The sequence below is a fragment of the Monopterus albus genome, unplaced genomic scaffold (assembly GCF_001952655.1).
Source record: "Monopterus albus unplaced genomic scaffold, M_albus_1.0 scaffold143.1, whole genome shotgun sequence".
Classification (NCBI taxonomy): Eukaryota; Metazoa; Chordata; class Actinopteri; order Synbranchiformes; family Synbranchidae; genus Monopterus; species Monopterus albus.
The window spans coordinates 813515-824622 of record NW_018128023.1 but is presented as its reverse complement, the minus strand read 5'-3'; the positions used below and the strand labels follow the sequence as shown (position 1 = coordinate 824622).

Here is an 11108-nt window from a genome sequence, read left to right as displayed (position 1 = left end):
GTCAAGACATCATTCATGGAATGAATCTAATAAAGTTCCACTGTGGGTTTCAGTCCACTTATTAGTCATCTCACCTTGGGAGCAATAAGGAAGGGCTGGAAGAGAAGTGCATGCATATGTTTGTGTGGCTTTTGATCAGTGTGTAATACTGTTTATTTGGCTTGCTGAACAAATGGCCCAGTACGTTTATCCATGTTAGCGTGAAGCTGGAATTTAAGGTGTCATGCAATTAAGTACTTAAAATCACACACACAAAAAATGCACTTCACTGAAACGCAGATCAAATTGCTCATCGAAAGGTTTACCATTATTTTCATTTGCAGCTCAGCATGAAAACACTTCATAGTCCAAATGATATTACAGTTCATTTAGCTTTATCAGCCATTTGGATAGTGATACTCCACTTTCATAGAAATGTAATGTATAGTAGCTTTAGAAACTTTAGACGAGACATAGGGGGAGGGTGTATATGATGCTCAAGAGGGAAATACGGGCTAACACTTTAATTTTAGTGTTTTGCTGACATTGCCTTTACCTCTTCATTGTGTGCCCCACAAATCTCACTGTATATGTGTAAAAGTCATAAAAATACGAATTGCAAAGCTGGTCATTTTTTCCTTTAGATGTATTTTTGTCTTTTATTTTGACTTTAAATCCATAATGTAATAATGTACGGAAGTAGTGACCTTTTCCTTTGCAACAACTTTCAAGTTTGATGAAGATAACTAAATATTAAATGGCCATACAACATTTTTCTTACATCAAATAAGGATGTATTTTATGTTATAAATGTTAATATGAGCATGAACAAATGTATAGTTCTTTGATATTTCAAAAAACGTCATTCCCCAACAAAGAAATCTACAGTATGTTATCCTGCATAGAGTAGTGCTGTTGTTTAAAATTAAACCCCAGAGAGGGGGAAATTGTTCTAAATCTACAATAACAGTTTCGGCCGGGGGTGTGGGAAACCAAATTCACAAGCAGTTCTCATAAATTTGTAAAAAGCCATGAAGTATAAGATTGGAGAAACTATTTCCAGTTTGTCTTCTGAGCTGTTGAAAAGGGCCAGGGTCAAAGGTTTTACAGACTGCATTGTTTTCTTTCTTGCACTTTATTCCTTAGAGCATATTCTGCAATATTTAACCTTAGGGGCAGATATGGATTGTTTTTCACAGTGAAATCAGCCATGCAATGAGTCTTTGACCTCTTGACCTCTGAAAAACCACAGCAGAGAGATGTTGCCCTTTCACAATAGCTCAGTAGCCTTATGTAACTGAGAGAAGACCTACTAGTCAACATCATCTTGTTTGTCCAAGTCTTTGACCTCTGCCTTGAAGCTGTAGACATGTGATCTCTTTATTGAAAGGGTGCTGTGTACTTTACTGGGCTACGTGCATCCCGGGTTGAGGATTAAGAGCATTACTGTGCAACAGAGTGCATGGGGTAAATTAACACTCACCTCCTTGAGCTAGGAGATAGGGTCTTCCCTGCCCATCAGGTGCCACTCGATAGCACTTTCAATTAGTTTTATCTGACTATATGTTAAATACATGGGCAAAAAAAACACATGACACTGTTATGTGGACCTTAATCACAAATTGTCCTTTCATAGGCAGCCTCCACTCCACCCCAAGTATGTTAGCTCTAACCACAGAAAGTCAATATGAGAACATTTGTGTGGACATTCACATAAGTAAATCATAAGGGAAGGTTATTCATGTAACACTAAGGAAATGATCAGTTGGGGTTTTAGATTATAAAGGTAAATGGCTCCCTCTGCTGTTGACAGCTGATACGGTATGAAAATATTTCTGTCAGGAACATATGGGGTAAAAGAGTGCAACAATACCAAACAAACAGAAAGAATAAAACATTTAAGATACAACATCAGTGCTGAATTAATCCAGAAAGACCCCTACACTTCAATGGGTCACCCACACAATGTCTTTACTTATTTTGCCTGATTGGACTGAATGGGTGACTGCTTGATTGACATCTCTCTCACTGTCTTGTTAGTTTTGACATGCCACTGTAGAAAGGCCACAGCTGCCAATTATAAAATGAATTATGAATTCCATTTAGTTGATTCAGGGCTGGCATTGTGCATGCTAGCTCAGCCTCATACTGTCATGACTTACTGGACATTTAAATATAACAAATCTATCATTAACTTGTGCTTTTTCTACTCTGGCAAGTCAGTATGTGAGTGAAATGCTTCCTGTACAGCCATCTAATCAGTAGAATAAGTGGATAAACCTGTGTATACATATCATGCAGTATATCCTGGAGAGGTACACTACTTGCCCAGAAGTGGACACCTGTTAAATACTGCTACAGCCAATTCAGTCTTTTAGGAAGACAGTCCACAAGGCTTTTGATTTGCTCCCCTTCAGCCTCATGAAAGTTAGGATGGACAGTTCTGAGCAGATCATGGCCATCACTATGTGCAAAGGGGCACTGCCATGTTAATAAAAGAAAAGCTGTCCCTACACTGGTTAAACAAAATGGAAACATGCTCATCAAAAATGTCCCTGTATGCTTTTGCATTAAGATTTAAATCCTTAATTGGAACTAAGCAGGTTATCTAAGTGTATAACTAAGTGCACATGTGCAGTATTAACTAACCGTGGTTCTTCTGTAATAACTGTCCTCTGGTTTTCATTTTCATATACATTAGCTGCTAGCCTGTAGGACATAGGTATTTCTTTTTCAGTGCAGATGTAAATAGGTTTTACCTGATTGCTATCAATAATGAAGACCCATTCAGAAAATATGTCCTATTTTGTCATATCTCTTCTTACTCTGAGTTTGCAATAGCTTTTTAATTACCCTGTTTTTAATTCTAATTTTATTTTAAGTGAGAATGGTATGCTTGTGGCAGGATTGGTTTTATTTCCAAGAAAAAAAAATCTGTTTAATAAACTAAAATCTAACTTAGAGGAACTACTGACAACTTCAGCAATAACACAGAATTTTTGGTACTGTCCATTACTTACATTTCCTCCAGCCTGAGCTTAGATTTGTAGGACAGTGGTCATGATGGCTACTTATTTGGAGATATATTAGGATCCAGTGCTCAAATAATAGATGTGTAATCTTTAATGTGATCCTGTCTACTAAGTTATTAAGTATTTTAGAAATGCAGAGAAAAACATTTACATATGAATTAATGCAGATATTTACTGTAGTAAAAGATTACTTAGGATAATTTTCTCTCCAGGATTTCCAAACTGTATAAGATTAAATACGACAAAGGATATCACTAATAGATCATCTGTTTGTTATTAGTTAACCCAGTAAAAACTATTTGTAATCCTTAAAACAGGAACAAAAAAGCTGAATAGCAAAATGGAACAAAAAGTACATTTTTCACCACCATTCCACAATATGCATATTATGTGCCACTGTGCATAGAACATATACGGCAATATGTGACTAGGATTCATGTCTTGCAAATTCACCAGCCCCACTGTACTTTCTGTATCAGGCACCTTTAGGCGCTACCAGTTGCTCAAAGCGCCATTGTTGTCTGGGGTCATGGGTGCAGGGGCGTAGGAAGAGACCTCCTGTGCTGGTGTGGGTGTAAACGTCTCCTGGGCTGCTTTGCAAGCGGCTTCCTTCTTTTACAGCCTCCAGACATAACTGAGACTGTTGGTGAATAAGCTGACCGCTCAGCTGAAGCAGAGAACAGATACACTGAGTTTGCCAAACGGTCTGGTGACCATATGCATTCCAGACTTAGAAATTTGGATAGTTATACATTTTTTGTTCTTTAGGTTTCAGCACATTCAATTTGAAATAAAGTAATGGATAATGCATAACAGTGCCAAGTCTCAGGTTTTACTTGAGTAGGTTTCAATAGTATAAATAACATATACTGTATACTGTATATAGAAAAACTCAGTGCCCAAAGTTTAGGCTTTCAAAAGTAAGTGGACAAACACACATGAAGTCAAATAAAATCACAATATTCAATATCTTGTGAAAAATCCTGTCCTAACTCTGGCTGGAATCATCTCCATATACACATCCGCAGACACTTAGTACCTGCCCTGGTGATACTCTCCCAGGTCTTCAGCCACCTTCTCCTTCGACTTGTAGGGTCTCTCTGCCTCTACACCTGCATACTATTTTCCACTTTGCAAATAATTTTCCAGGTGTGCTCCTCAGTCTACTGATTTGTTTATCATTCTCTAATTTTCCTGTACAGTGTACGCAACTGTTGATTTTCAGCGTCTTTATTGTCCTCTACACTTGCATGATCTCTCCATTCCTCAATCAAAATGGAAACCTTCAGCTATTATTGAACTCTGAGCAATGTGTGAGTTTGTTTGTGCACAAACTAATGTTAAAGTATCACACAGTTGCTTAAGAAACATTTAGTAGCTGAGTGTCAAGTTACTTTTGAACCCATGCAATGTTGGCACTTGCATCAAAAGGGAATCTATATATCTGAATCTTGACGTAAACCTATTCAAATTAAAGATGAGTTTGGCACTTTAATGTGGTATTCATTATTTTAAATTGAGTGTGTTGAAGAACAGAGCCTGAAGGGCAAACAAGTGTGTAACTAACAGTACATAAACATATTCAGCTCTCTGCCTTGCCTTTAAGAACTTCCACTCGAGTCTGCTGGTGGTTGGTTGTTGGGTGGGGCACGGAGAGAGAATTACTCTCTCTTTCTCGGCATCCAAACACAAAGCCCCCATTGGACCCCATCGCACTTCGCCCTCAAAGTTTAGGTCACAGTGCTGCAGGGATAAGAGAGAACATCTGTGACACTTTCTGTCACCTGTTTCTTTTCTGCTTTCACAACTGAAAAATCTGTTGTCACGGTTACCTGGCTGCCCGTCCCACTGCACGGTGCAATATTCATGGGCCCACCTTGCAGTGCCTGCCTTTCCAGGTAGTCTGCACAGCTATCAGTGCCAATGTTGTACAGCTTCAGTAGACAAATACTACGTGTCACAGGATGTCATGTCCATTATAGAGAAGTATGCATCCTGTGTGTGTCTGTGTATGTGTGTGCTACCTCGCCTGACAGTCCAAGTCTATCCTGGGGGATATAGAGTTCTGGATAAACTGTTGTCAGGTACCAGTGAAAGTTCCTACAGCCCAGACTCCTCTTCAGTCCCAGACGCTCTGCAATGTTAGGGCTCTCAGACTGCACAAAATGATATTTATGTGGTTTCATTTTATGGACCTGGTACAATCCAAACCTGTCAAACACACACACCTACCTGCCTGATGAAATGAGCAAGCGTGTCTCTCCTATAGAAGATCTTCCTGTATGCATCCATCCAGGTGTCAGCAATGCGGATCCTGTTCTTTTGAAGCAGTTCCTGGTCTGGGATGTGGTACGGCAGGTGGTGGTGGTGTAGGTGGGCCACACGAGAGCATGGAACAACCTCCATAGAGCCACCGCAACACCATACCTGGATAACATGAATGATAAAAGCAGGTTTATACTGTAGTGGAAAATCATTCAAAACTCATTCAACATGTATTCTTGCATATCATTTCATAATATCTTTATATTTTTGTGAAGACATTACGGTTACAGTATTCTACGGTTGTATCTGTATTATAGTGAATTCCTGAGTTGGAGATTGTGTGTCTTTAAAAAGCAGGTGGTTTCTGTCTTAGTGAGAAGAGAGTAATACTCGGGATGGGAGGAGATGTCAGCAGTTATCACGCATCTATATCAAAGAGAGGTTTGGTTTTACACATACACATCTGTATGCAGAGGTTAGAGTAACATTTAACAGTTAGACAAACTATAAAGACAGTACTTAGTATCCATATATGCACTGTATTATGTTATACATTAGTGTGTATTCTTTCATTAAATACTGTGCGTTTATTCATAGTTTGAGAAGTGTGTCCTTGCTGAGGTGGTTTAAGCTCGTGCCAGACAGGGATGAATACCATAGACTGTTATGAATTTCTGGAGGTTTGCTGTCTAGCCTTCAAGAACATCTACATACAAAAACATGTTTTGACTACAAGTTTGAGTAGAAGACACACATTTCTGATAAACACGTACACTATGACCATGATAATTTGCTTCACATCCACATTGTGACTGGGTAAAGATGAAGAGAAACCAGACACACACAATGCAACAAATATACACAAAGGTGAGAAAGTAGATAGGGTTGGCAGCAGAAGCAGGTCTATGATTGGCAATGAGTGAACAATCCATGACAACAGGGTGTGGACATTAATGTATAACAGAATTGTAACTGCACAATTTTCTTCAGTTGTGTTCAGTTGTGCTGATGAACCAACTCCAGATCTTTGCATATAATAAAATGATCTGAAATATAAAATCTTTCTCTCTGAGCAAAGTTTTTTCCACAACAATACCCATGTAGTATTTTTATTTTGGCATGACTGTGGTAAAATAAATAAATAAATAAATCTTTGGAACATCTATTGTCTGTGTAAAACAACTTTAAATAAATCTGTTATAATTATTAGAAAGACATTTTTGTTTAAAAACACAGGTTGTAATATATCTACACATAACAGAATTTTGGTTATTTTAATGGCCAACTAAATGGTTTTGCTCTCACACTTGTGAATTTGTTAGCTGGCCAAGACATTCCCAGACCTCCAACCAGAGATTTCCATTTGCAAAAGCTATCAGGTTCTAGCACAACATTCCTGAGGCCCTAAAAAAAGCAGCTGACTCACTCAGGTAAAGCACTGTTAAAATACTTTATGTACTTAAGATAAAAACAGTCAGTGATGTCTCTTTGCTCTGGTGATTTAAGGAATCTGACAGGAAAGCTAATGATAATTATTTTTTTCTTTACCCTCATGGACAGTTCAATTTGCTCCACCCCCCACAGCAGCATCCCAGGGTCGTAGGCTCCCAGACTTTGGAAGAAATGTCTGTCAATGGCCACAACTTCACCTCCTAATGCTGGACTCCTTTCACAGATGAGGTCAACATCAGTTTAAAGAAAAAAAAAACAAAAACAGAAAAGTGTCAGTGGAGCATCTAACCACACCTGATAAATACTTCTTCTTTGGGTTCTTGTCATTGCTTTAAGCTGTAAATTCACCGCATGGGTTCATCATCTGAGTCTGGGTCCTCATCTTGCAGCTGAGGGTTTGATTCCCAATGGAAGTCAAGTCTCCAGTCGAACACCCCCCTAACTGGCCACCGAGTGGCATTGTACTGAAACGTCTGCCAGTCTATCACATCTATAATGGGGGACACCACTCTGGTCCTGCACAGAGACACAATATTCAGATGAGTCTTCTTCTTGACAGAATGATTCAAGATTGGCATGTTAATAATGTTCTGTCAGCCAAACATTTGAGAATAAGGCATTATCAGTCTTCCTTTGATACATGTTCACGTATTATTGTGTGTGTGTGTGCAGTAAAATTAATACTGAGAAAAGGAGAAATGTTTTCCCACCTGCATATGTGTCTGTGTAATTTACAAATGTCTATGTCTGAATGTGTTTCAGGATATATCAAACAAAAGCAAGGTTAAGAAACATGCATGGGCCGGCCTGCGTGGTTCATGTATGCTATTTAAAATATATTCAGATAAAGGTCATGTGTTATGTGATATTCAGAGGAAATGAAATGAAGAAAAATGAATAAAGATTAAAGGGGAATAAAAGAGGGAGAAAAGTCAAACAGGGTGGCTGAGAAGGTTGAGTGGTTGCAGATTCCAGGCAAGAGTGTTCAGCCTAATTACCTAGTTTAACTGGAGCCAAGCTGCAGAGAGCCTGAGATACAATACTAGAACCAAATCATGAGAGGTGAGGGCTGGATACACACACAGCATGTCTGATTTACTAATGAATGAGGACAACTGATAACTGGGAACCCTCCATCTTCCCACTCTCAAGTGGTTCTGTCTAACAGCACAAAACTATGGAAAAAGAGAGACGGAGTTTGAGCACAGCTGGTGGTTCAGGTTTTCCTCAGTCCTTAACTATTTATTTTTGGTAAATAACCAACAGAGCAGTTTATGATTAGTGTAAATATGGAGGAATTCTGCAATGGAATAACAAGAATTTTGCAGTGCAGTTCAAGATTCTTACAGATAGCCCACCTGTCCTGAGCCACTCTCTCCAGAAGTGGTTCCAGCCAGCCTTTCTGGCATTCACAGTGGGAGTCCATGAACACCAGCACCTCCCCTGCAGCCCTGGCAGCACCCAGAGTACGACACCCTCCAACACCAAGGCGCTTGGTGCTGCGGATTAAACGCACCCCATCTAGATGAGCCACATATTCACTCAAAACACTTTTTAGGTGACCTGAATGGTGTACACAGACAAAGATAAGTGTAGTCATTAAATCAGCAGGTCAAGTTGATGGATGAATGGATGTGGTTAGTTGGAAACATACCGTGCTGGCTCAGGTCGTCCACCAGCAGAACCTCCTGCAGGTACTGTCTAGGTGCAGTGTCGAGAATGCTATGCGTGGTGCGCAGGAGCGTGGACCAAGCTTCGTCATGGAAACAGATAACAACACTGGCTGACGGCAGCGACTTGCTGTACTGCTCCCCTAAACACCTGTCAAGTGGGAACCAAATTCACACAGTCAGAGCGACAACACCAAGGGATTTTTTTGGTTTATGTTTCCAGTCGTGCGCTGTGACCAGTGTGCCGTGCCAGGGGCGCCGCTAGCAGTTTTGGGCCCTATGAAAAAATTTGAACTTGGGCCCTCTACCTCACCCAAAGCTAGTCTCTGTGGGCCCCCAGAGTTCGTGGGCCCTTAGAATCGTCCTAAATCCCCCCCCCAACGGCGCCCGTGTGCCGTCCACTCACCCAGGATGGCGCGCCTCCGGCAGTACACGATGCAGTGATATCCTATCGCTAACCACGTTGTTAAACCCGTACTTCTGCACTGCAGCCAGCTCCATATCCCTCTCCGACCCTTCCAGGTTTAGCCGAACTGCTTTACCCATTTCACCGTACGTCGAAGGCGCAGGAGCGGTGGTGTCCTTACTGGCTCCAGGCAGGAGTAACTTATAGCTCCCTTTCCTCTGCGGCGGGTTCTTGGTGCCCTTCGTGGATTGCACGAATAAAAGCTGGTCTTCTTGCAGAGATTTTAGCGGGGCAAGGTCGATGCCGAGCTCTAAGGCAGGGTCCCGGGAGTCCACGATGACCTCTAGGTCCGGTGGATTGTCGAATCCCTGGAGCGGGCGGCAGGGAGGGCCAGGTTTCTGATGAGTGTGATTTCTGTCTCGGTTAAAGAGCCCAGAGAGTGCCAGTGTGACCAGAACGAACCCGAGGAGCAGCAGCCAGATAGAGAGCATCCTCCTCTGGGCAGCTGTAGCTCTGCCCCACAGCCTCATTCCGGAGAGTGCAGTAGAGAAGAGGGGAGTAGCGCTCAAAAGTTAGCCCAATGTTGTCTTGACTTCCTCATTTTTGAGCTTTGCCTCAACTTTGAAGTCGACTGCATTTCTCCAAAGTGATGACAGTCTACGGGGATTATCCAATAAAGGAAAGAAGAACAAAATCGCGGATATTTTTGAATCTTCGGAGTAGTAAAGCTGTATCCATGGAGCACAAAACCGGGGACACGAGTGACAGGCAAGGCGGGCTCAAGACCAGTTAGCCCCGAACTTCTAAATGGTGGAGGTGCGCACACTTTGCCTCTCATCCAGCTCATCCCGCGGTCCTAAAGCCTGTGTACATTTGACTTCACACATAATGGCTGGAAGATGCACCAGCTGGTACATCCACCTGCTCCTGCATCTGTTTAAAGAGCTGATTCCAAACAATCTCAGTGGTTCAGAAGGCAGAAGGCATTAAACCGCCCTTTTAGATCAACCATAATGAGGAAAAAAACTACAAAATCAGCCCACTGGAAGGCAGAAATGATCACAGCATCCATATTGTATTGTTTTAACGATGTATTTCATCAAAAGAGTGATTTCTGTAGGACTCCGTCGTTAGGTTTGATATCATATGGTGTCATTCCCGTTTAATCCTGCAAGTTCATGCATGTGCTTTTGGTTAGGTTTGATATCATATGGTGTCATTTCCGTTTAATCCTGCATTCATGCATGTGCTTTTACTGGAGAAATTGCACGTTGATTTCAGAACAATTTGTTTCCACCAGCAACAACAGCACGTTTTAATTAAGTAACTCCACATTGCAATGGAATGAGGCAGTGGTTTTACATTTCCTCCAGTATGTGCGTGAGAGTCTTTTTGGTGCAGGCGTCTCCACGGTGCGTCACACATCAAAGATGCGCTCTCTGGCCAGCTGGCCACGGGCCTCGTGGTCCCATGACCGTGTGTTAGTGCCGGGAAGCGGAGTGGTTGCAACCCCAATCTGCTCGGTTTTCAGGGGAGGTCTTTGCAGCCGAGGCTCCTGTTTTCAGCTGAATGAAGACAAAGACCTCCGTCACTCAGTTTCTTTTCACCAAGTGGGGAAGGAGTTAAAATTCCATGTAAGGATTTCAAAGGAAAAAGTCACATTTCCTAATACATTTTCCAAGTAGCTAGTACTGATACATTTTTAGGTTATGGCCAAGAGGGGGTCAGACTGTACCGATCATTTCTTCATCACAACACTACAAATGAAGACCTTCTGCGTCACGCTGCTGCACAGGAGTTGACTTCAACTGTGAAAACCCGCTGCACCTTGGTAGGACAGCATGTGGCGCTTCGGCTGCATGTGGTGACTGTCTGGTGCCTCTTGTGTCTGAGAGAGTGGACTGGATTACTGGTTTCCTCCTATTAGACACAGAGACCCTCATCGATCCTCAGCAGCTCAGTTTGACAAGGCAGAATGGTTTCTGACGATTACAGTATACAGAAGGAGGAGGGGACACCTGACAGACTAGGAGGTTTAAACAACAAAAGGAGGGGTTCAGAAGGCAAAAAGAAAGAAACTGATAGATAAATGAGAGAGAGAGCTCCTGACATCTCTGTTCTTGTGGGGATATGTTTATAAGCCTCAAAAATTCAACACGAAAGAAGGTCTTCGTGTATTTCCAGTTCTGCACAGTGAACACTCCCATATGTTCCGTCCTGAAGCCAAAGCACACACCGGACTGAGGTTTTCCGCTGCCAGCACACACACACACACACACACACACACACACACACACACACACA

The 11108-nt window shown here is 41.7% G+C and overlaps 1 protein-coding gene across 1 annotated transcript; it reads right to left on the bottom strand.

Moving 5' to 3' along the window:
• Window positions 1-358: 358 nt before the first annotated feature.
• On the bottom strand, window positions 359-9692 carry LOC109968103 (polypeptide N-acetylgalactosaminyltransferase 15). The gene is made up of 10 exons (XM_020614128.1): window positions 8805-9692; window positions 8383-8549; window positions 8087-8291; window positions 7077-7244; window positions 6825-6942; window positions 5244-5438; window positions 5036-5167; window positions 4844-4945; window positions 4611-4754; window positions 359-3678 (listed from the first exon to the last, which is right to left on the bottom strand). Exons 1-10 carry the CDS (start codon window positions 9332-9334, stop codon window positions 3487-3489), a joined length of 1953 nt encoding a protein of 650 aa, XP_020469784.1. The 5' UTR covers window positions 9335-9692; the 3' UTR covers window positions 359-3486.
• Window positions 9693-11108: the final 1416 nt, after the last annotated feature.

Bases quoted from the DNA above. Each gene is read 5' to 3' on its own strand.
- LOC109968103 (XM_020614128.1), bottom strand. From the start codon at position 9,334: ATGAGGCTGTGGGGCAGAGCTACAGCTGCCCAGAGGAGGATGCTCTCT. The intron at 8,292-8,382 runs GTATGTTTCCAA...TACACCATTCAG, and splicing joins GGACGACCTGAGCCAGCACG to GTCACCTAAAAAGTGTTTTG. The intron at 6,943-7,076 runs GTGAATTTACAG...CATCTGTGAAAG, and splicing joins TCAGATGATGAACCCATGCG to GAGTCCAGCATTAGGAGGTG.